This window comes from Pelodiscus sinensis, chromosome 1, assembly GCF_049634645.1.
Source record: "Pelodiscus sinensis isolate JC-2024 chromosome 1, ASM4963464v1, whole genome shotgun sequence".
Taxonomy (NCBI): domain Eukaryota; kingdom Metazoa; phylum Chordata; order Testudines; family Trionychidae; genus Pelodiscus; species Pelodiscus sinensis.
Window position 1 is genome coordinate 206,983,464 of NC_134711.1, and position 26,122 is coordinate 207,009,585.

General features: G+C 40.2%; 2 protein-coding genes and 1 long non-coding RNA gene across 8 annotated transcripts in view; 1 reads left to right on the top strand and 2 right to left on the bottom strand.

The window, feature by feature from the left end:
* Window positions 1–4,629, bottom strand: part of MBTPS2 (membrane bound transcription factor peptidase, site 2) — a 41,058-nt gene extending 36,429 nt beyond the window's left edge. The window contains exons 1-3 of one of the 3 annotated variants that reach the window (XM_006128756.4): window positions 4,491–4,629; window positions 2,484–2,632; window positions 138–276 (exon numbers count right to left, since the gene is read on the bottom strand). In XM_006128756.4, the coding sequence (XP_006128818.1) occupies window positions 138–276; window positions 2,484–2,632; window positions 4,491–4,565 (363 nt within the window). In that variant the 5' untranslated portion in view covers window positions 4,566–4,629. Of the gene's footprint in view, window positions 1–137; window positions 277–2,483; window positions 2,633–2,876; window positions 3,561–3,601; window positions 4,380–4,490 lie in introns of those variants that run through there. The other 2 variants (XM_006128758.4, XM_025187583.2) reach the window with 2 other exon arrangements.
* A 4,098-nt stretch (window positions 4,630–8,727) lies between these two features.
* LOC142823069 (uncharacterized) lies at window positions 8,728–18,003 on the bottom strand. Its single transcript, XR_012898430.1, has 4 exons — window positions 17,831–18,003; window positions 16,779–16,819; window positions 14,155–14,221; window positions 8,728–10,919 (listed from the first exon to the last, which is right to left on the bottom strand). It is a non-coding gene; the product is annotated as an uncharacterized LOC142823069 (long non-coding RNA).
* Window positions 17,239–26,122, top strand: part of SMPX (small muscle protein X-linked) — a 64,932-nt gene continuing 56,048 nt past the window's right edge. For 2 of the 4 annotated variants that reach the window (XM_006128754.4, XM_075913332.1), the window contains exons 1-2: window positions 17,239–17,397; window positions 20,445–20,504. In XM_006128754.4, coding sequence (XP_006128816.2) covers window positions 20,466–20,504 — 39 coding nt within the window. In that variant the 5' untranslated portion in view covers window positions 17,239–17,397; window positions 20,445–20,465. Of the gene's footprint in view, window positions 17,398–20,438; window positions 20,505–26,122 lie in introns of those variants that run through there. The other 2 variants (XM_006128755.4, XM_014576363.3) reach the window with 2 other exon arrangements.

The window sequence follows — 26,122 nt, forward strand, 5'->3', positions numbered from 1 at the left end:
ACTTTTGGTATAACTGGTGAGACGTCTAATCTTGAGTGGGAAGATTTAAAAGTCAGAAAGGCTAACACCTCCTATTAAAACATTTGTTTAGAATAGGATATAATTCATAAACCGAAAAACAGAGAGGGAACACTTACCACAACTTGTAACATACGATCATTCTGTACGGTAGGGGCTTCAGTTATCATCACCGTCAGTGTCTGCATCAGTGTCCTTCCAAGGAGAAGAACAGAACCAAACATGGCAACTATGCCAAACACCATTCCTATACTGAACCTGAAACGAAGAGAAACAAATGGTTTTGTGCACACAAAATGAGTAACTGCATATCATGAAGACACTTAAATGCATCAGTGCAGCCTAACACCAAACAGTAGGGCACATCTTCCCCAGAGCTATTCTGTCTATCTGGTCTATCACCACAAAAGTATCAGCAATCCACTAGAAGGCTTAAAGCTACAGGAGCAGAACTGAATTTTTCTCCAATGAAGAAGTTAATCTCATAATGCTACACATAACTGCATCCAGCTGGGGTGAGGATTAGTTAGAGATTCACACTATTTCCTTGATACTAGAACAGGAAATACTTCTTTTCAGATTATCGTAATTTGCAGCATTTTATTAATGTTTTTTAACCAATTGGAGGGAACATTGGCACTGCAAAGGATTTAATGCTTTAGATAAAGCTTATTTTCCGGCTAACATAGTGCAAGTCATAGTCAGTTTCTCCTCTGCCCCCAACAGTTTCTTTGTTCCATTACCATCTTTAATTGAACTTCATCAGGAGTTAGTCAGTTAGCGCGTATATTTTAAGTTGCTTGCATTTGTACTTAATATAAAAGGGACAAGTGGAAGCCACAAGCCAGAATGTTTTCTTTTGCTGCAAGATGCTATACCTACTATAAAAAGCGTAGTTACGGCTGATGTAAACTCTTTTTGACTCAAAATTATTTTATATAAGGGAAAACATTAACAAAAAGTATCAACTCAGCATATCTTTTCCTCTTTTATTCATTCCCATACCACTGAGTGTAACAGTAAAATAAATTCAGTTGTGAACAAAAAGGATGAATACACACAAGGGGACAAATTCACAACTTCTTAGCTGTTGAAAAGTATTCACATATCCACTGTGCATATTACTTATGCCAGGAGCAGAAAAAATTCCAGCAAAAGAAAGTTAGGATGGATACAGGCTAAAATGTGAGCCATATACTCCAACCCCACCCTCAACTTTAGAATGTCCAGTAAATGGCTTTGGTCACAGGGCCAAATTTGTGATCCGGGCTCAAGGCAAGCAACTTCTTAAATCATAGATGGACAGTCAAGTACTGATTTGGTTCCACTGATTTCTCAGATTACCCTCCCCACCAAAAGGTGTAATCCTGAAACAGGACTATTTGCATGCAGTTTGTCTGACTTCAAAGGGACTAGTCACATGATGCAGGAAAAAGCTGCAGGCAGTATACCAACATTATAACAATAACATGAGTTTTGTCTACTGCAAAATATCAACAAGCATCTTAGGAAATACTGCATAATTATTACAGCTCGATTTCTTGTTTCTCTCTTTAATGAAAACAGTTAGTTTATAAATGAAAACTTAACTTCTAATAAATGTTTTGGAAAGATTAAAAAATAGAAGAGGATCTTCTATAAACACAAAAATATGTGAAGTCTTCAGCAGAGAAGACCAGAAAAAAATTATTATATTTTATTTCTGTATTGCAGAGGTGGGGAACCTAAGGCCCAAGGACTGGATGCAGCCCCTGCCTTGCCTGGATCCAGACCCCAAGGTTCAGGGCTCTTCCCAGCCCCCCTAGCCCCATGATGGGACAGCAGAGCACACTAAAGCTACTATCTTGGGTTTCCCTAGGCTCTAGTGTATGACAGGAATATGGAGACTGCCTTTCTCCTTCTCAGTTGGGCATGTCAGTGAGGGTTTGTTTTGTTTTTGCTTCTCACTTGTGTATGGCCCCGACTGATTTTTCTCTGGGTCAGCGGCCCCCAATTCAAAAAAAGTTTCCCCACCCCTGCTGTATTGGGTATTTGATATTCTCTGAAACTATAAGACTCAATGATGCGCTGACAATTTTCAGGAAAATTAGTTTAGGAAAACAACTAACTTCCATTAACTTATATATTCCAGTGACCAATGTTCAGCTTAGTCTACAGGGCTGGATATGCATTGCCAGATATGAAAAGCTACTTCTGGATCCCCTAATATATAACTTAAGAATTTACAAAGTCTACAACACCCCCTTTGTCCAGCAAATATTTTGCCAAATATGGATTCATAAAAAGAAAAGAAGACTGGACCTTCAACTACACTTTTGTGGTTCTATTCCTAAATTATCAAGGTTGTATTATAACAAGATCATTTTAAAATTAGTGGTGTGGTAATAATTATTGCTACTCTAACAAGAAGAAAGTTTTCTAGTATCTGTCCAGTATAAGGCCAAAGTAGAATTCTGAAATTATACCATAGATAAAGAAATCTGGGTTTCCATCGTCCCCAACTGTAGAACAGACGGTTGAAGAGATTAGTTTGCCATCGTATATGAAAAGGAGAGATGCTCAGCCCATATGAAATCAGACAGTCTTCATAAGATGCTTTCAGAGAGCTAGATGACTGTAAGAAACAATGGAAATTAGTCTGACACACAGCTTTCTGGAAGATTTCATGTAATGATATCCAATAAAACAAAGAGAAGAGTAGTATATGGGAATATGTACATGCACATATAGCAACTTACATGAACTATGCTGAAAAAATTAAATAATAGGAACTATAAAACCTTATAATAGGAGTCTAATGTGTGACCCAAAGATTGACTTCTTCTACAAGAGAAATATATTATATTGCTTTTACTTACTTATCAAATATATTGTTGCACTCGGATGAATGTACTTAGTCACTCAACTGTCAAGCACACCTTAGGCTCTGCTCCTGTTAGCATACTAAAAAGTTGCAGTAGGGATGTGCAATTGGAAATATGTTGATTTGTCAAGTTGTAAAGCGAACTGTTTCTGAATAATTTTTTCAGTAATTTGTTTTATTATGTCTTCTGCCATTTCGTCAATTCTTCATCTTATTGTATCATTCGACTGTGGGATATTTTTAAGTTTGTCAACTTATATTTCACTAAACGTAATTTTTTCATAGCAGCACTAGATATACTGATACCTTCACATTTTCTTGTAACATATTCAATTGATTTATCTTTTAATATAGGATGCTATCTATTAAGGTGTCATTTCAACAGAGACTGTTTCATATAGCGGTTAGATAAAGTCTCACAGAAAATCACACAAAGTGGCAAAGGGTGTACACTTCTGTTTGTAGTAAACCTGAATTTAAGATATTCAGCATTGTAACTGCATGTTTTTCTTATCTCAGAAGAATTTCCACTTCCACCACTGGTGCGTGGTTTTTTCACTACAGGTTTTCCCACCTCAAATGTTTCTGACAGTTTCTGATCTTCCAAATCTGCAGTTTTATTTGGTTTATTTTCACAAGAAATCAGTCCATTTTAAACCCATTAGTTGTAATTATAAAAAACTAAACTAAAATTGTACTAATAGCAATTTCATCACTTACTTCAGATAGCAACAAGTGTATGTAATTTTTGGGTGTAACAAATACAAAAATAATAAAGCGCTATAAAACTTAAAACAAAAATTCCGTTTTCTCCAAATTTCAGTTGTGCTGACGTATCCCCCAGACTTCTCTCGAGTACCCCAAGGATACTTGTAACCAATGGTTGAGAAACACCGATCTAGACCACCAACCTCTGACAGATGGCTGTATACCCTTAAATATCCCCAATGATGGAGATTCCATAATTCCCCTTGGCAATTTATTCCATGCATCAATCAGTGACAGTTGGTAAGTTTTTTTCCTAATGTCCAACCTAAATTCGCTACAATTTAACTCCTTTGCTTCTTGTCCTATCCTCAGGAAGTGACGTTTGTTTTTAAATCTGACCTGCCTTATTTCTGAGCAGACACTTGGAAGTCAAAAAATTCAAACCACCGGTTCCCATTTGTAAAAGGGAAACAATCAACGCCCGCCAGTTTTCTTCAGGTGCCATAAACCCCCTCAACTCTGACCCCAGGAAAGGAACGGGCTGGGGACCCTGCCCTCGCACTGAGCCTCGGGCACCTCTGGGTCCCGAACCCTGGCTTAAAACCTGCCGCAGACAGCGAGGCGAGGCCTGGCACCAACGGACGCTGCGCGGGCAGCTCCTGCGGAGCCAGGCGCCGGACAAAAGCCTAAGCTACCGACCCCCCCTCCCCCCACGCCCGGGTCGGGGCACGTGGCAAAGCAGGGCAGCGCCGGGGGCAGAGTCCCACGACAGGTTCAGGGTTCGCGCCCGGGCAGGCCCGCCCCGCCCCTGGCTGCGGCCGCCGGCCGCACTGACCCCTCCCTCCCGCTGCAGCCGGGGGGCCCCGGGCCGGTTCTGTCCCCGCGGCCGGGGCGTCCTCACCTTCAGCAGCGTGTCCGCCAGGTAAATGACGCACCAGCCGCCCAGCACGCCCACCACCACCGGGATCGGGATCATTGCGGCACCGAGAGGTGGCGGCCACGGCGGTTCCCGCGCACAGTGATGCCCCCGGAACTAAACCTCTGTCGGAACCTTGCTCCAGCATTCCCATTTTCCGGTCGGACACTTCTGGGAGCGGACACGGAGAAACGGCACGGCCGAACGTGGAGAGGTTAGATTACGTCAATGCGTATCTAACCTCTTTTACCGCCCCCGGGCGATCCGCAGTGGCACATGATCGCTTGCGCGCATGTGCCTGGCGCTGCCGCCCGCGAGTTGCAACCTTTGAGTCTGCGCACGCGCGCTGAGCTTCCCGAGCTGCCCGCGGCGAATTTCAAGAAAGGGTGATGTGAGAAAAAGCGCTTTTTGAATTGTGCGCAGGCGCAGAGAACTGAGCGTTCCAGGCTTCTCGCGCAGCCGCAGAGTGTGGGTTGTGCGTAGGGCTGCGGATGCTTGGGCTCGCTAACGACGACCTGTCGTGTGACCTTGCCTCGCAGTGACGTTGGCCCTCACTGCTGTGCGCCCGGTCCCGTGCAGCTCCCCCTGCCGGGAGGGAGGGGAGTTGAGATAGAACCCAGGCACAGCAGTCACAGGTGCCTGTGGTTGTCTGTAACATTGTCACACAGCAGAGGTGCTGGCCAAAAAGCCAGAGCCCAGCTTGAGCTGCCTGGGTTGAGTAATTCCAGCCCATGTTTTTGAGGACTCAGTTTTAAACTCCAGTCTCAGCCCCAGGGGTGTATCCCAGCATCTGCCTGTTGGGCCCTTTTCAGCTAAGCTACACTCTCATTTTAAAGAAATTAAGTTCCTATCACTGTTCTGTGCACAGAAAAGCTTTCCTATGTGATCTGTTACAGTGTTGCCTACTGGAGTGTGTAGAGGAGCGGCCCTCTTTTTTGGGATACAAATTCAGTTAGGTCTGAGAACCTACTTACAACTCAGGAAATGCCTGTATTTCAGGTAGTATGTAGAATGCATATACTTCACACTCCCCCAGGATAGTACAAATAGCAGTGTCAACAATAATGCATTGCTTAGGCAAGTAGACTATATAGGGAACGATTCTGGTAAAGTCTCCAGTTGCTCCCTGTTCCTGGAATCTTTCGTTGCAGTGGGGAAAGGCTCCGGAAGGGGAACTTTTCCCTGCCACAGTTAAAGAGCGTGGCACTTGAAAACAAAGCCTTTTCCCACTGTTGTCTTCTTGACAGTTCCTTTCACACCACATTGTGGACTCAGCTTGCCTTTTATTACAATATTAAACTTAAAAACATAAAAAACAACAAATGGTCTGGTAGCACTTTATAGACTAATAAAGCTGTGTGAGCGTGTCTACCAGCCAGTCAGTACACAATTATGCAGTGGGGTGGGGAGTGGGGGCAGGGCCGGGGTGTGATGGAATCCCTGGAGATGGATCCACCCATTCCCGGGACGGGCAGCACCCCAGGATCTGCATGCGCCTGGACCAGCCCCCCTCCCCACCAGCCGGTTCCCTCCCATCCAGCCCTGTTCCTCCCAACCCCCTCCCAGCCAGCCCTGCTTCCTGGCAGCCGGTTCCCCCTCTCCACCCAGTGATCTCCCCGTCCAGCTCCGCTCCCCCTGACCCACTCCCGGCCAGCCCCACTTCCCACTGGTCGGTTCCTCCCTCCCAATCTCCCCTGGTCAGCTCCGCTCCCCCAGACCTCTTCCCGGCCAGCTCCACTCCCCCTAATCCCCTCCCAGCCACTCCTGCTTCCCGTGACCGGTTCCTCCCCTCCCCCCGATCTTCCCCAGCCAGCTCTACTCCCCTTCCGGCTGGTTCCCCCTCCCCCCCATCCCGTTCTGAGATGATGTTGTCTGGTATCTTTTTTTAAACCCATCTGGTAATCCTAACAGTGGCAGGCTATAGCTATTCTGTAGTTCACAGTATATTAAATTTCTGTGTATGTTCAGTTGAAAACTAGCTACACGTAGCAATGATGCAGCTTTAGTTATATTAATTGCACTCACATACAATGTTAAAAAGGAAAATTCTACTATCCTTATGCACAAAAATGCATTAACTATAAACCTAAATTATGTAGTCCCAGGCTAGTCTCTGAGAATACATTAATAAAATATATAGGATTATCTCCTCCAGTAAATAAGATCTGTGCCTGCTACTATTTGTTTGCAGGACTGGGTCTATAAAAGGCTTCTGTGAACAGTACTATAGTTTTAAGGCTCATTTTGCAAACGATAATATACTGTTTGTGAAAATGGCTTAGAACTCTGGCAGTAAAAGAATGTTCCTAAAACACACTTTGTACATCTCACAGACAGAAGTCTTAATAGAGACAAACGCACAAAATTGCTGGTTTCTTCAGAAGAGGGAGCTTCCTATAATGCAGAAGATATTTGAGTGAATTGAACACTGAACCTGATTGCCCTCTTATTACTGTGATTTCAGTGAGTATTTTTAATATGACAAGAAGGCACAACTGAACCCTTTTTTGTCATAATATTGAGACTGTTCTAGAACAGTCATTATGGAAGCAAATGGTTGCATTTTATATTTTATTATTTCTATGCTAGAATTAAAAATGATGTATAGGATAGACATTGTCTATGTCTTGTGTTTGCAGACTTGCAGAGGAGGCAGGGGTTTGCATTCTGGCTTCTGTAAAGTATTTGGTCAGAACTCTTACAAAAATCAATTGTGTAATATGAAGTAAATGAATATGACATGGATCCTTACGGCAGAATTGAATGAAAAATTAGGTAGTAAAGATGAGAGAAAATCTTGAGCATTTCCTACTTTGACCACATCACCAATGGAGGGGTCTGCAACATCATCAACCAATGTGTTGGGTCATATGAAGATGTCCTGGTGACTATGAAGAAGTGCAAGCTGAAGCAGTACAACCACTATACAAGATCATCTGGCCTATTCATGATCATCCTCCCAGGAACAGTACAAAGGAAGAGAAGAAGAGTTAGACAAAATATGAGATGGATTGACACCACAAAAGAGTAGACAGAAACAGACTTCAAAGACTCAAGCATTGCCAAACAATCATCAGGGAAGGAGAAAAATTGTGGATTGTGCTCCTCAGTGATGGTGCCCCAGTGCAGTTATGGGAGTGATGATGATGATGATGTATTTCTATAGCACCTACTAGCCCTAGGCATGAAGTTTAAAAAACTAGCTTGATTTTTATGCTGAATGACTATGACTTGTTTTATACAGACTGTCTTTAAAAGCCAGTTGTAAATTGCTGCTTCGGAGGAATGCAGCTGTGCTTGAGATATCAACTTTTCTGTGAGCAAAAAGCAAAGCTCACTCAAGTCCTGTTTCTTTAGAATAGATTGAGGCTTTGGGCACAGATGAAGGTGTGATGGGTTCAGTCACAGAGATCCCCTTGAGACTATCACCTGATGTGCTGATCATACCATAGAGTAGGGCTACTCAACATGCGGCCCATGGATCTCCTTTTTGCGGCCCATGGAGCAGTTTGGGTTTATGCAGGGCTCAACATCCAGCCTATGGGTGGGATCCTTTGAACATTGCTTCCACTGGGAACACGCTCCACAACAGCAAGTCAATATAATGGTCTTCTGTAGGTATACATTTTAATATTTAAATTCCTGGACTGTCATTGCTCATTAAGAGTATGTCTACACTGCAACGCTATTCCGAAATAACTAGTGCTATTCTGAAATAACTTAGTCCATGTCTACACAGCAGGCAGTTATTTTGAAATCGTGTCAATACACTGTCAAGCTGAAGGACTTATTTCAACTCCTGTAATCCTCATTGTACGAGGAATAAGGAAAGTTAGAGGAAGAGTGCTCTATTTCGAAATAAGTGCTGTATAGATGCTCCCTATTTCTAAATAAGATATGCAATTGATGTAGCTCAATTTGCATTGCTTATTTAGGGTATGTCTGGACTACATCCCTCTTTCGAGAGATGTAAATTAGACATACCGAAACTGCAAATGAAGCCAGGATTTGAATTTCCCAGTAAACATGTTTATACTTCATATATCTAACTTTAAATACAGAAATGATATATGTCCAGAAATAAATTAGACACATTCAATAGATTACAAGCTTTCTAATGATAGATTACATGCAATATTTTGCATGAAGCATATTCATGTTACACATTCATATTATAGGCACATTTCCATAAAGAATATGGGAGTGCCACATTATAGTGGGGCTAGATGATCCTCTTTACCGTCTGTTGGAATATACCCAGTTGTCAGTCAAGCCTTTATCTGTCCTGGAGTGGAATTCCAGAATTCTCCCATGCTCCAATTCCATCACAATTGGAGAGGCATATGGAAAAAGCAAAATGACTCCATGAATGCCACAGAAGCACATATCTGTCATTATTCAGGACTACTTAAGTTAGGGTACCTGTATTTCCATATGCTGAATACAGGACACCTGGTAAAAGTACTCATGTTTGAGTTCAGTAGCAATCAATCATACAAATATTCAAATTAACATTGAGTGGACTGAGACCCTGTTAAATAGAAATACATTGTAGTTAGATCCTTTTCATTTATCTTCTTATCTTTAAGATATTAGGGTTCACATGTGGGGGCTGCACTGATGGACCTGCAGGGGGAGTGGCCAGCACCTCACACTGCATCTTCACCCTGCCACCAGCCTTGCATACCCACCCCCATTATTAACCACTGACCCTCCCTCCCCCCACACTCACTGTTGGTGAGCAGGCGGTTGGCAAGCAGAGATCCAGCCTACAGCAGGACTTGTCAATGCTGGGGGATGGGCAGACAGAAAATAAGGGAGAGTATTCCTATTTTTAAGAAAGAATAGACAATTTTAGGGGGGTTTAAATAAGGGACTGTCATAATAATATTCATATATTACCATAAAAATGGGATGTCTGCTCACCCTAACCTAAACCTATGTGAAACTATACTTATGTTAGAGAGACTTTTAGCAAAAGCATAATAGCACTAATCAAAAATAATTGGGCATGTAAATACAAAATAGAACATAATACATGAATAAAAATAAAAACAAATTCACTCAGTGTCAGTGTCATAAGCAACTAACTGCTAAATAACAGATTTATCTTGAGATTAATTATCTACATCTCTAATGATTATTCATTTCAGCTTTGATCTATTATTGAATTGCCTAGGTTTATTATTCATATATTACCATAAATACAGATGAGGTTTTAAAAAAATAAGGCCTTCCCTTGATATACTTTTACAGGCGAAGGTCCTGTTCCTATAATGAGTTTTGCACAAGTGATGAAGTGTACCCGACTTGAGCACTTTGCAGGCTCAAACAAAGTCAGCTGAGAACAACAGGAGAATATGACAAAACAAAGCTGAATGGGCACAGAACGGTTTTACAGAGTAGAATGAAGATGATGCAATCAGGAGGTGACTTGGGCAAGTAAGTGCGTGATGCTTGAGGTCTGCAAAAGGAGTCTGGAGTTGATTGGAGCAAATATTGATTAGATTATTATTGCCATCTTTTAAAGAAGGGAGGTTTGATAAATGACTTAAGAGGAGGGCAGAGTCACAGCATACCTTGTGACCTGATCCAATAAACACTTTAAACATATGAATAATCCCCTGGGACTTAAAGTACATGCATAAATATTTGCAGGATCAGGACTCAGGTAAGGGGGGTTTTCAGGAACAGGGAACTGCATGAACAAAGGCTTGTTTTGGGGGAATACAAAAGGGATAGCTAGATGAGCTGAATGAGGAGTGGGCAGGGAGCAAAAGGAAACAAGAACAGAGAGAGTAAGGAAATCAAGGCACAAGATGAACGCCACAGTGACCGGCACACTACAGAAAGGTATACAAGAGAGATTGATTTAGATAATAAAAGGAAGACTATCCACCATTTCACTTACCCTGCTTATATTGTAAATAAAAATGTCTTAATGTCTGAAAGATGTTCAAATAATAGAAGTTAAGCAGATATAGAATATTATGATGTTTTAAACTGATTTCTTAAAATAAATGTGGAGTATTTATGTTGCTACATAAAACTAAAGAGAAGATGTGACACAGTTTTGTGAGTTGAATTTCAGGTGTCAGGGTGAAAAACCTTTCTGGACTGATTTAAAGATAGTGTCAAAGTTTTTGCTTATGTTTCAGGTATCTGCTTACAAAAGTTAATATGGACACAAACAAACACCAGGAACTTTCTTGTTGGACTTTTCAAACAACTCAGTAAAATTGGTTTTTAAAATCTGTTTGAATTACATCTCAAATAGGCTAAATGACAGGCCTCAAAACATAACGCTAAATGGTGACATCATCATCATCTTCTTCAAGTGCAGATCCTGTATCTCAGTGGTTCTCAGCCAGGAGTCTGAGGTTCTCTGGGGGTCACGAGCAGGTTTCAGGTGGTCTGCCAAGTAGAACCGGTGTTAGATTCATTGGGACACAAGGCAGAAAGCCTAAGCCCTGGCATACAGGGCTGAAGCCTTGAGGCCTGAGCCTCCCTCCCCCCACCAGCAGCTAAAATAGAAGCCTGAGCAACTTAGCTTCGTGCATAGGGCCTCCAGCAATTGCCCTACTTCATATCCCTTAACACTGTTCCTGGCTTTTATATACAGCAAACAGCTGTTGTGGCAGAAGTGGACCATAGAGAATTTTTTCGCATGTTGGGGTGATCTCAAGGGGGACAAAACCAGCTAAGAATTCCTGCTGTATCTAGCAACCTGTCTGTCCTGAGAACTTAGACTATGCAGTCTCTCTGCCCCAGCTCTTGTTACCAATATTGTCTCATCATGATCCCTGTGCAGCTTCAATGTATTTCCTCCTTGAGCTCTAAGGCCTGAACCTGCTAAATTATTTTTTCAAAGGGCCATGTGGTAGGGTGTAGCTAGCATAACACACACACACACACACACACACACACACTATTGCTCTCAATCACATGAGAAATACACAGACCTTTACAAAAATAACAAACATATGTACTTCCCCTCCCTCTAATTCACCTTTCCCTTAGGTACCCTGAGGGTCTATGTTCAGGAAGGTAGGTTTCAAACTGTCTCATCAGGCTACTACATGAGGCTCCTCTCAGCTTAAGCTGGTAAAAAGTGGCCAAAGAGCATAGGAATCAGTTCCTGTTCTTTTATAACCTTCCAGACCGTCATATGATCTCCTGGTCATTACCAGCAGGTGACCTTGTTGCCAGGTGATCTCTCCTCTGACTAACTAGTTCTGGTTAAAAGTCAGTCCATTTCAATGTATCCACCAACTGTTGTCAGCTACACTCTATTTCACATTGACATTTTAGTCTAACAGGAAGGCAAAGAGAATCCAATTAACCCACACACTCAAAATGGAATTTGTTGCTTGATTCATATAAACTTCATAATCTCACATGAAATTAATAAATTGTACAAACAGATTTTCAAATAGTCACACAGGTCTATTGGCTTTGAATTTTGAGGATTTTAGGGTGCATCGTCTCTGGGGAAAAAAGGTGTGTTCTTAACTCAAGTTTACCACTATGAGAGAAAGTCCTAATGAAAACAAGTTTGCAGTTTTCATGAGTCAGCAAGTTAGAGGATATGGAGCTAGTGTTTATATTTTATCCTCACTTGCTAATTTATGTGAAACCTACAAACTATCTTGTTTTCATTAGGATTTTATCTCGTGATAATTGCCATGTATTAGCTAACTCAGAGAAAGAGCACACCTTTTCCTTAGTGAAGGCAAGGCCTTAGTTCAAATTTTGCCATGGTAATATCTTGAATACCTATGCAACAAGTCCATCCTGTGTACAGGGACTGTGCCAATTAGCTATCTGCTTTAAATTCTGACCGTCAGTTGACAGACATAACAAATAAAGTTAGTATAAATCTGTAGTTTTGAAATGTTGTTTTCATATCATGACAATCACTTTTCAAATAGCAACTTCAGCTCCTTGAAGAGAGCTGGCTTTTGAGAATTCAGCTGTACTTCAAAAGGTAGCACAACCAAATGTAGCTGAATGAAGCAGCTTAATATTTGCAGTTTCTTATTCAGGTTCTGTTATCTTTGGATAGGAAATATAGCCCATCTTTCAGTATACAACCCATCCTCTCACATGATGTAAACTATGCCTAGTTTTTTAAAAAAATACCAGTATAAAACATTCTTAGGAAATTATGCTGATATTGAATCACTGGAGTGCTTTAAAGAAGATATTTATGGTACCAGCACATTGTTTTCAATGAGTATATGTATTTTAATCTCTTCACTACCCCTCTTCTTATGTTGTCAGTTTGGATGGCTATATTTTCCTTGGTTTGTGCTACAGCCTCATGGTTCAATTTATCAAAATATTTTTGGTGAGATTTTATTGCTGTGCACAAATAGTATGAGGCAACTGACCATATGACTTCTGTATATTATATCTGGTAAAGACTATTATATTCTAGGATTTATATGGGTTACCTTCATAATGTGGTTGTAAAAACCTAGTACAGGTATAAAATCTTGATAATAAAAACACAGCTATTAAAAGATGTTAGAAATTCAGGATTTAGAACAAGGTCATCTGGCAGTGTCTATTGAGACCATTCTCCTTAATACAAGGCTAATTATTTCTTTGTGGAACAGATTGTAACAATAATCACCAATTTTCAATTTGGAAAAAAACGGAGAGAGACAGAATGACATTTGTCAACTCAAAAAGGTATTTTCAACAATGAGTCATTAAGTGAATAATATTTTATGATTTCCATTTCATTAGTACATTAAACAGTGGCAATCATTATTTCCATATTATTGTATGTATTTCACTGTTGATATTACCCTCTACTATTATTTAATGTTTGGCATAATTTCCAAGAACTCAGGAGAAAATGATTTTCCTGTCCTGTCCTGTCCTGTCCTGTCCTGTCCTGTCCAGTTAAACATTTGTGAGGGGTGGGAAAACTGGAATACATGTCTTGTATGATTTACATGATGCATTGTTAAGTCATTTACTTTCTTCAAATGACATTTCTTTGACAGGCACAACTGAAGTCTGTCATTAACCTCTCCCTCCTCTCCCCTCCAATGTTACGTTCTCAAAGTCTCTTATGAAAAATAAATAGTCCTGGGATAAGAAGGAAAATCTTTTGGATCAGTAACTGGTTAAAAGATAGGAAGCAAAGATTAGGAATAAATGGTCAGTTTTCACAAAGGAGAGGGATCTTTGGAGGACATGTACTGGGACCTGTACTGTTCAACATGTTTATTAATGATCTGGAAAAGGGAGTGAAGTGGCAAAGTTGGCAGATGATACAAAATTTTTCAAGATAGTTATACCAAAGCAGACTGCGAGGAGTTACAAGAGATATGACAAAACTGGATTACTGGACAATAAAATGATAGAGGAAACTTAATGTTGACAAGTGCAAAATAATGAACATTGGAAAATATAATCCCAATTATATATACAAAATGATGGATTCTAAATCAATTAACTGTTTCTGCTCAAGAAAGCAATCTTGGAGTACCATGAATAGTTCTCTGGAAACTTCCATTCAGTGTGCAGCAGTAGTCAAAAAGGCTAACTGTAAGTAAGAAATTAGTAAGAAAAGGATAGAAAGAAGACAGACCATATCATAATGCCACTATATCAATTCATAGTGCAGACATACCTTGAATTTTGTGCAGTTTTTGTCATCCCATCTATTAAAAAAAGCATCTATACAATCTTGTTCTTTGCTGGAAGAAGTGAAAAATGTTGTTTATCTTTTCACACAATACAAAAAGCATGGCTCACCTGATGAAATTAATAGGCAGAAGGTTTAATAGAAACAAGGATTTTTTCATGAAATGCACACTCAACCTATGGAACTCATTGCCATGGGATGGGATGATAGTAAAAAGTATAGCAATGTTCATGAAATAATTGAATGAGTTTATAGAGGAAAGGTTCATCAATGACTGTTAACCAGGATGATTGGGGACAGAACCACATGCTTGAAGCAACTCTAAATCTCTGATTTCCAACAGCTGGAAGGTTGAAAACAGGGATGAAACATTCTAAAATTGCCCTATTTTGTACATTCCCCTGAATCTCTGGTAGAGGCCACTGTCAGAGATATGATACTGGGTAAGATGGATCATGGTCTGATCCAGTATGGCAGCTCTTATGTTTTGTTTTCCTTCGGATCATTAGCAACTTGTTAAATTAGCAACTACACATACACGAGAGATGCATGTACATGTTAGCATACACCCGTAGCATAAATCTGTGGCTGTACTCTTCAAAGCGATTGCAAAACTGGCACTTTCTTACACGAGTCTGCTGTGACATTCTTTGTCTTCAGTGACAAACTGTACTTTTAATGATTTTTACTCCTTTTATCTCAATGCACTTAACACAGCTAGAACCTGAACTTGATTCTTCTTCCTTCTTGTACATCAATAGGTTTGTTTAGTAAATTCTCATTTATTAGTAATGTACAAATCTATTGAAGGAAATAGGTCTATATCGGTGTCACTCCAAGCATAATCTGAAGAAAATGGAATTGAAGAGGTGTAAGAAAAGGTTTCATTTGGACAGTAGAGCCTTTATTTCTGGTGATGACATAGCACTGCTTGACTTTCCTATCTTAGGAGGATATGTAGCACATATGCTGTAGTATCAAATAAAAATAAATAAAAGTACAGGGCTGGCAGTTAGAAAGTAATCTTTTTACCTGTAAACTGAATGCATTTAATATGGAAATAATTAAAGCAATTAATGTGGATAGCCCACAGTGCAAATTTTAAAGAGCAACTTCACAGAGTAAAGCTACATTTAAAACAGTATCAATCCCCTACCAACCATAAGCTATGAGTTAATAATATATTGAAAAAACTCCACTTCTGGATAAAGCCATTTTTTTTATCAGAGCACTAAACCATGGATCTGAAGCCATAGCTGTGAAGTTTTACATTTTATAAGTTTAAAAAAAATCACCTGTCCTCAAAAATATTTTAGCTCATTCTAACAATAGAACTAAAGCCAAGTGGCAACAACTTTAAATAAGTATACTGGAATATTAACTGTTGTATTGAAATTTCAGATGGCTTTTTCTTTTTATTTGGCTGAGTTATTTTTAAAATTACAAATCAAACTGTGAACTGTTTATAAATGTCTCTATAGTCCAAATTAAGTTTGAAAATTGTTAATCTCCACAATTTTTACACTCTAAAAACTACCCATTTCTACATTCCAGTGAGGCAATTGCATGTGCAAATGGACATATGCACTGAGCATTTTGTGTACCTAGCACGCACTAGAGACCAACTGATAATTCATTTCCCATAGGCTGCCAAATGAAAAGGAAGAGCCTGCTGAAATTGCAATAAAACATATAATATTTCAGTATAGTTAAGGTAAAAAAGTGCTTTGAATCTGTTTTTAAATTGGTTTGTGCAGTACCAGTCATTAGTGCTACTGCAGCCACATAGGTGTATATTTTTAACTAACTGGATGCATAACTATTAATTCTTGTGAGCTTCTTCTGTGATATCTTCTGCAAATTATGTAATGAGTTAATTTATATATTTTCAGATCATTTGCATGTGACTATGAACTTCAGCTTAGGCTCAATGCACTCAGTCCCAAGCAGTGGTAGGTTCAGACAGAGTTGCACAAATCTAGGGAGCTGTGATGGGGAAGGAGGGCGAAGCCATTTCATCCCAGTGTATTCTGTCAGCAGCAGCACAACCTGACACAATACTGCAAATGATGGCATTGCTGCTGCCGCAGCTGTCTTTAGTTTCTGCTGTCTTTTCATCATTGGTGTCTTTGGTCAGACATGGTGGGCACTGCTGAAGCAGAAATAACGGGAGAAGAAGAATGTCAGTTCCCGCGAGGTCCCGATGAACTGGAGGCTGCAGTCGTGTGAGTGTAAATATAGGGGTGATGTCACACAAGTGTGATATCTTTCTTGTGCTTCATACGTGATCTGCACTAATGGGAAAATTTGCGCTTTGGTGAAAATCACAACTGTGAGGCTAGACCAATCTGAGTTCTCATGAAAGAGGATCAAGATATGTCTAATGTACATGCCTAGGAGAGGAATTAAGGATAATTGCTCACATCAGTACCCTGTCATGAAATAGTACAAAGAAAGTGGACTTATTGTATTAGCCACAATGATTGCTCCCATTTGTACTACCTAAGTATTTCTTAACCTAGATCCCTAACATTTAACAAATATTTGTTAAAGCCAACACTTTCAGAAGGATCCATTAATTTTGTGTGCTTCTGTTTTTGAGGACTCACCTGGTGGCTGAGTTTCAGAGTTTCTCTGGACTTGCAGTTTCCTGTGATTTCAGACCCAAAAATTAAGGCAAACAAAATTAGTGAACACCTAAGAAGTGTATATACATGGCTGAAAAATGTACAGTATGCTTTTGTAATCAGTCCTTGGTTTGGTGCAGAGATAAAGAGATAACCTTGAGTAAGCGATGCCTGAAACAGAATAGGGAAAGTTTAAGGATATGCCCTGCCTTCTATCCTTTGTGTGCTTTGCTCCTGTGAACACCCAAAAACTACAGTGTGCGTGGCAGCAAAAATGACCCAAAGGTGTGTTCCATTAACTGCTATTACTTGACACTTGAACCCTGGTTTTAAGAGTTCAAGTGTCACAGAGGGAATGAAGTTACATGATGTATCAAAATCTATATTTAGGGAGAACAACTCCAAGCTATGACAGGAATTTGCTTTTACACTTAGCTTCTAAACTCAGTTCCACTCCAACTCTGAGCAGCTCCCAGTACCATACAGGCAGAAAGCACTCTAGCTATTTCAGACACATTTAAAGGATCACAGTCAAGATCTCAGCTCACTGAAGAAGGTGTCTCTTTCAGCATCGAAAAGAAGTGTATATACTCACTTGACGGTTTGGAACTTTTATTATATAAATAAATAAGTAAGCTAAGCTGAAGGTATCATTTGCAAACTTGAAAGGTTCTGTGAAGTGTCTGAAGTCGCTGTTTATTTTAACATTTTGTGCAGCACATGAATGTGTTTAGTGCAGATTGTTTTTGCTACTGCTATGTAAACTACGGAGATCTTAAAAGATTTAAAACAGAAAGCTGCTTTAATACTTGGTGACATCATAAGCAAATCTATGTACAGTAGCAGCATGTATACTGTACCAATATATGTTTATTTTTTTCTAAAAAATTCTTGCAGTTGGTAAAAAAATGTTTGGGATAGGGGGAGTGGGTACGGTGGAAAGGTAAGTTTTCTCCACTGTAACTGTAGCACCAAACAGTAGTGGAGGAAGAAACAATTGTGTTATCAAAAACATTATGTATAATTGTACTTGCCTGCAGAATGTAGTCAGTTTGAGTCTGGCAAAGTGGGGTTTTCTCCTTTTCCTCAGTACCAGTTTGGTGTCACAGTGGTGTAGTTCCTGTAAGTCTTTTATAAGAAAACACACGGCAGCTTTCTGGCCAAAACACCTTTGGTGTTTGATTTCATGAGTACAGCAGGAGGTAAGAGGACAGCATTCAGTGTTTGGGTCCCCCCCTCTAATGTGCAGTAAGATTATAAAAGATGGACATTATGACAGTGCCGCGTGTATCTCAACTATATTTAAAGCAAATTGAATAAGAAATTAGTTTGTCCACACAGCTGCACCTCTTTCTACACCTCTCTCAGGAATTATTTTTAGCTGAAGTAGAGAAAATAATTGTTTTTTAAACTCATTTACAAATACTGCTGATTCCTTCCTATCAAATATTCCTGTTCATGAGTGATTTCGCTACAAAGTAAAAAAGTTTGCATTGGAAGTCAGACATTAAATAGTAACAAACTGAAATAAGAATGTAATTGCTTTCAAAGTTTTGCCTTCACATTCAGGCCATAAAAGGTAAAAGGTAAGTTGTGGGGAAGTCAAAGAGGCTTGAGAACAAGGCTGTGTGTATGTCAGACAATTTGCCTGGCAAAAGGGTTTAAACTCTTAGCTGATAATCAATCTGAGCTGTGATTTGTTCATGTTTGCAAATCTGCTCAAAAAGCCAGAAATAAAAGAATGTGGTAACGCAGTATTTTGCTGAATATCTTTCAGATATACATGGCAAAACAAAAGTATTTATATGTATTAATCCATGGCAGTCAAGTTTTATTTCTATACATTTCACGGTTAGTAAATATGCTAAAAGTGAATTGAGAGAGAGTAGAAGGGGAGGGAATGCAGCCAGAGAAGGTTGTCTATTTTTACTCATCAGTGCGCTGTTGTCCTGATTTCTCTGGCAATAACGAGGGCAGCATGAACTGGAAGGAAAAAATCACCTCCTCCTCCAAAAGCAATCCTACACAATTGTATCATACATCTCTCTTTAGGAACCAGTGTCTGATTGCAATCAGTTTCAACACAGGTTTCTTAGGAACTCACAGCATATTACAAAACATAAGATGGCTTGGTTTAGAGAAAGACATTCTAAGTAAAGATTTAATCTAATTCCTAACCCATCCATGTTTAAGTATACCCAAAGGCTGAGGGAAGTGTATATCAGCTGTTTCTCGTGAGATGGGGGAGCATGTTGCCATACGCTGGAAGTCTTCACTGTAATTTCATTGCTGCTGTGGTTTAAAGCAGTCCTATAGTATTTTAAAATGTGCATGTGTGTTAATTTCCTTTGCCTCTGTTTTCATTTTAAATTGTGATTAGAAAGGGGGAAAGATCAGAGCATAAATTAATTACACCTTTTTATATTATAAATCATAATCAGATCTTTCTAACGGTTCGTAGTTTTTTATAATCCTTGAAATGCAATCACTGAATACTAACATTGTGCATCAATATAGACTTTCTGTCAGTCATCTGAAAAAATAATTATTTTCTATGCACAGTAGCAACTTTAAAAAATGAATGCAAGGGTGGAAACCTGGGAGTTTTGCCATTGACTTCAGTGACCCAGTATTTCACCACGAAAGTTAGTCTAATAGACAACACGATGCACACCAAAGCTGTTTAAACTGTCTGGTTTTAGGCTATCACAGTGCAAAAAGCACCTGGAACTGTATAATTTATATGATGGGATTTTTGGACCCAAAATCCTTAAACAGGCCTACCCAAACTGAAAACAGAGCCCTCACAAAAAACAGTAAAAAGCCAAGGGCAAAATTCAATCCAATGAGTTTGCCTGAGTGAAACTGAGGGTAGAATTTGATTCTCGTTTTCTTTATTGATCTTATTGACTTGAGAGTCAGTAGAACTGAGCTACTGACCTCGTGTAAATTTGTATATTAAGTCAGTATCAGTTTTTCCATGTTTATCTGAATGATCTCCATTCTTAATTCTTAAGAATTAATAACTTAATTCTGTCTCAAGCTATTGCTGAAAAAACTCACTAAATATACATCTTTGAAGGAAAAGTCCTCTGTGTCTTTAAGATTTCCAAGAAGGACTTTGAAAAAAATAGATACCATTAAATTATAGTATATGTACAAATGGATTTGGGAGATTTTTAAGGCTTTGGGAGTCAGGAATTGGGCACATTTTTATTTGTTAAATGCGCATTCTTCAGGATTACATTTTCATTTGCAAAGGCCAGGTTCAGACTCAGGGATTCAGTAACCTCTACTTACGAGGTAACATAACACTCCCTTGTTTGCCCCAAACTTCTTCCTTTTGCTACTGCTCATTCTAGGATGTCCTTAATGTCTTAGGAATTTCTGATTCCCCTCACTATTTTTTTTCATGTGAAAGCAGTATCACCATTTCTGGCTATGAAAGATTAACTAAGGAAGCTCAGGTGTTCTCATTCCCTCAGGTATTAGAAGTGAGTATCTAAGCAACTCTGAAACTGAGACTCTGAGAGTAGAAGGGCTGATGAAATGGATGCCTGTCAAGAAGCAGCATGGGTTAAGTTCTAGTTTATCAAGCTGTGCTATCGGAATGTCAGAGCCTGTAACGGTTTCTCATTTTGCTTGCAGGGATAAGGCACTCTCCTGAGAATGTCAAAACAGCCAGTTTCAAATGTCAGATCCATTCAGGTAAGAGCTAGTACTTATATTTCTAATATCAGGAAATAAAAACATCTCTATATCAATTGCTTGACAATCTACATTTTGTTTATAATGAACAACACAAAAGTATTAGCCAGGGATTATTTTAAAATAATACAAGTTTAGTCTTGAAAGAACATAAAAATGTTGTCCTGAAGAATTGCTGCTGATTTAAAAGTGAAAAAAGATCACAGATTTTATTTTCAAACAATAGCCCTTCCCATGATAAATAATGTCTGTTGATGGCTTCACTAAACACACCAGGAGAATCCAGAGAATTACCATGTATACAGCCAATATGTTTTCTGGGTCCCAAAGAATGGCTGTGCCAGAAAATACAGGATCATATTAAAATTTAAACTGATAAAATCTTTTAATAGAGAATATTCAAAATTATAGAACTCATACATTGTTGAATATACATTTTAAATATCCCAGCCTTGTCAGTTAATGTTAATCAAAAGTGATATTATTGTGATGTTGAACCCCCACATTCTTTATGGAAAAATGCTTATGAATAGAATGCTTAACTTGACCATGCTTTATGCAAACAACTGCTTGTAATAATTGGAATGCTTATAATCCCCTGCACGTGTATATTATGTTTGTGTGCATTTATCATTTCTGTATTTTAAATTAGAAATATAAACCTATTTACTGATCTAGACCTGCTAAGTAAGGACCATTAGTGGTACTCAAGGAACTTAATGGCCCAGTGATCGGGACAATGAGCTGTGAATAATCTTGCTTCTCCTCTGAGCCTGGTCCTACAAAGATATGTGCCCAGGGCAGCTGATGCTGGAAACCGTTTTGGATACTGTTCTTTTCCACTCAACGTGAGAAAAGTTTGAACTGAACACAAAGGATTCCCACTTTGAGCAAAAACTGTATAAAGGCATAAAACCAAACAATAGGGGGCTGCCAGATACCAAGAGACTCCTGGTTACCATCTAAGATGACTGCTGGAAACATCTAAGACTGAACTGGGGGAAGTAGTGGGCCCAAAGTGTGGAGGCTTCCCAGCTTGTGAAACAAGCAATTAAAACTACTGTTACAGTAAGAAATTGCAAGTAATACGTTTTTTGGTGTATTAAGATTAGCTGGCATGTTTTGTTTTATTTTGCCTAGTAACTTACTTTGATCTGTCTGTTATCACTTGCAACCATTACCTTTTTTATATTTAATAAAATCACTTTTGTTTATTAATAAGCCCAGTGTAAATAATCGTTACCGGAGTTGGGGAGCAACAGCTGTACATATTGCTCTGTCATTGATAGAGGGGAAGAACAACTTATGAGCTCTGTCTGTATAAATTTTATGCATAGTCAGATGGATTTCTCTGGTGTTTTGGTCCTATTGGGGCAGAATACTCTGGATGCTGTCAGATACCTTTGACTGAGCCTTCCAGAGCTGAGCTGCTCTCAGTGTCTGTGTTGCTCAGCTGTGACCCCAAATCTGTGCCTTCGCTGGGAGGAGACAAGAGGTTCTAGCTCAGCAGGACAGGGCAGTATTGCTCCCCAGAGAGCAGATAGGTCGTACTTTCTGCACAGGAAGGGTATGTCTACACTACCCCGCTAGTTCGAACTAGCGGGGTAATGTAGGCATACCGCACTTGCAAATGAAGCCCGGGATTTGAATTTCCTGGGCTTCATTTGCATAAGCGGGGAGCCGCCATTTTTAAAACCCCGCTGTTTCGAACCCGTGCAACATGGCTACACGGGGCACGAACTAGGTAGTTCAAACTAGGCTTCCTAGTTCGAACTACCGTTACTCCTCGTGAAAGTTTAGGAGGTGTACCGATAGTTCGGAATAGGAAGCCTAGTCCGAACTACCTAGTTCGAGCCCCGTGTTGCCGCGCTGCATGGGGTTCGAACCAGCGGAATTTTAAAAATGGCAGCTCCCCGCTTATGCAAATGAAGCCCAGGAAATTCAAATCCCAGGTTTCATTTGCAAGTGCGGTATGCCTACATTACCCCGCTAGTTCGAACTAGCGGGGTAGTGTAGACATACCCTTAGTGAGGTATTGCAAAGATTAAGTAGCTAATACTTCTGTAGCATTTTGAATTATCTAGGCCTACATATATTAACTCTGATTATTATAAAGTGTGATTTAACTGAACAGAGCTGACTTTTTTTTTATATAAAAAGGCATAACAGTTTGAAATCTCGGCTTTGAAATCAATGAACATTTTGCCATTGACTTCAGTCTGTTGGCTAGAATTTCACCTTTTATGTATTAGATTTCAAAATAGTGTGCATTATTAACTCACAGTTTAGGAGATTTATAACTTTGATATACATTTTAATAAACTATTAAACTTAATATGTTACACGTAAACAAGTTTTCTTTTTTAAAACACATTTTGAATTAAACCGATAGCCTTTTTTTCTTCACTTAAAGAGAAGGACTGGGCAGACAGTATTTGGTCACTTTGAAAGTTTCAGTTTAGAAGTAGGAAAAAAAATTGAAAAATCCAACTAACTTTTAGTATTTTTTAAAAAAAACTTGTGCCTCCAAAACACTAAGCGTGTGTCTAGACTACATGGCTCTGTCGCCGGAGCCATGTAAATTAGTGTATTCGGCATAGTCAAAAAAACTGGGATTTAAATAATCCCCACTTCATTAAAGTAAACGTGGCCACCACGCTGTGCGGACTATCAGCTGATCCGGCACAGCGCGGCAGCCTAGACGTGGAACTGTCAGCTGCGGAAGCCTTTGCCGACTGATCCCTTATGCCTCATGAAACGAGGCTTACAGGATCGGTTGGCAAAGGCTTCCCCAGCCGACAGATCTGCGTCTAGGCTGTGCCGGATCAGCTGATCATCGGCACAACACGGCGGCCTTGTTTATTTGATTATGCTGAATACACTAATTTACATGGCTCCATCGACAGAGCCATGTAGTCTAGACACACCCTAAAGGACTGGGCAGATGGTATTCGGTCACTTTTAAAGTTTCAGTTTAGAAGCAGGAAAAAAATTAAAAATCCAACTAACTTTTAGTATTTTTTTAAAATTGTGCCTCCAAAACATTAAATTTAATACTTAAAGAAAATCAAAATTCTGAACTAGTCTTGAATTACAAATGTTAGAAAAGCAACTACTGCAAAACCTGGTTTTTATAACATTTCTAGGGATTACTGGAAGCTGCTGCAGTGAGAAAACTTACACTGCAATTGATGTATATAAATTGTGCTTTTGTCTCAGATCCATGATACAAGGTGTCACTGATTTTTGTTTATACATTATACTTTGTAGTGATTCATGGATTATGAGCTTTTGCTACTATATACTGACACAATAAGCCCTACATCTAGGAAAATGACAATATATATTGTGCTACAGAAATGGAAATTTAAGGATCCATATCCATATACTAACATCAAAAAATTTACTGAAGAAACTGTCCATAATCTGTGTATGAAATGCTGTCTGTAATATTAGCTGATAATAATTTCTGTCAACATTTACTACTTTTGATTTTCCACTCAGTTAAGACTTTTTTTCTGGTTTAGCATTTTAATGGTGGTGCCCAGTAGGGATGTAAAGTCCCATTTAATTGGTTAACCAGTGAAATGTGAAATTTAACAGGGGGCCCACTCCAGTCCCAATCCATAGCAGCCCCAGTCCACAGTAGGCACCCTACAGGTCCAGAGCAGCCCCCTGCCCATGACTGGCGGGGAGCTGCTCCAGCCACCACCAGTTAACTCAGGGGGTGGGCAATAATTTTTTGCCGGAGGCAACTTAAACATATTTTGAAGTGGCCCCGTACTGCACCGGAAGGGGCGGGGTCAGGATGCTTCTAGGCATCCCTAGACCATGAGTCGTCTGGGGATGAGGGAGCCCCTTTTGCCCCTTCCCACTAAGCACCAAGAACCCAATCAGGGCCCGGGGGGGTGGGGAAGCACTTGAAGCCTCCTCCCTCCCTGCCAGGAGTGCACGGTGCTTCTAAGTGCTGTGTGCTCCTTGCAGGGCGGGGGCAGAGTGGAGGAAACTTGGCGCACTCCTCCTGCACCCAGGCCAATCAGGGCTTGGGGATGAGGGAGTGCGTGAAGTCTCCTCCCACCCTTTCAGGAGTGCGCAGCACGTTAGTATTTGCTCCTCACAGGGTGGGGGGTAGGGCAGAGGAATCTTCATGCACTCCTCCCGCCTCCAAGCCCTGATTGGCCTGAGGGTGGGAGGAGTGCGTGAAGTGCCCCATGTTTCTTGCAGGGCAGAGGAAACTTTGTGCGCTTCCTCCTGCTCCTAATGGCCGGGGGAGGAGGGAAGGGGAAATGGCAGGGCCTCTGCAGGCTGGATCAACCCATCTGGTGGGCTGGATCTGGCCCACAGAGGCCCTTTTGTCTACCCCTGAGTTAACCAATTAACCAGTTAAACATTCACATCCCTAGTCCTGTGTTCTATTCAGAGCTCTGAAAACTCTCCTATTCGCTGAATGTATTTTAACATAATTACCTTCAAGTGGCCCTACAGATTGTTTAATTGTGCTTCTGGATGAATCGGGGTGACCATGACTTCATTCACATCTGACCAATAACAGCCCTAAACTGGCCTTCTGGGTTGCTGGGCAGCAGAAGGCATCAAGTTCTCAGGTCTGTATGTTGTGCCTCTACAACTCTCCCAGAGAAAGAATCAAGTGATTGTAAACACAAGTCCAGTTCTTTTGCATAGTAATCCTGATAGCTGGAGAATAGGCCATCAAGCTGACACATCATGCATTTCATCTGTCCATTTATAGTCAGAGGTAATATTATCTATTAGAGAGACAAGGTGGGTGAGGTAATGTCTTTTATTGGACCAATTTCTGTTGGTGAGAGACACAGACTTTCGAGTGTCACAGAGCTCTTCCTCAGGTCTGCAAACATATGCATTTTCTTTTCAAAAATCTTTGTTTTTAAATACATATTTAACCTACCCTGCTACTTTCTGTCTGAACTCTCCTCTAGATAACAGATCAGACTCTGAATTCAGATGCACTGGCATAACTCTAGTTAAACTCCATCGATTCCAACAGGGAGAAGAACTGGCCATAGAAATTGTTAGTCTTTAAGTGCCAAAAGACTGCTCATTGGCCGTAGAAAGGTCATGCTTTGGGTGGCCAGGGGTTTGTGCTGATTTGGCTTCCTCCACTAGTGAAACACCTTTGGAATGTCTAATAAAATGTTAAGCTGCTTTGATTCCAAGAGGAGGAAGCAGCAGAAACTCTCCCCACCTTCCCAGGTGTATGCACAGGTCTAAGGCAAAGAGGTAAAAATTACAATTCCCTTTCCTGAGGGGGAGGGGGGGATTTGACCCATGAATGACCATTCAAACACTATTAAATGCAACTGAGCAACTGGAGACCTAAGATCTTTAGGTACTTGTCCCAATCTATTTCCCAAAGCATGTGAGAGGAAGGGTGAATTTGGGACCTGTTCTGCCACAGGCTTCCCGTATGGCCTTGGGCAAGTCACTTAGTCTCTCTGGGTATGTCTACACTACCCCGCTAGTTCGAACTAGAGGGGTAATGTAGGCATACCGCACTTGCAAATGAAGCCCGGGATTTGAATTTCCCGGGCTTCATTTGCATAAGCCGGGCGCCGCCATTTTTAAATCCCGGCTAGTTC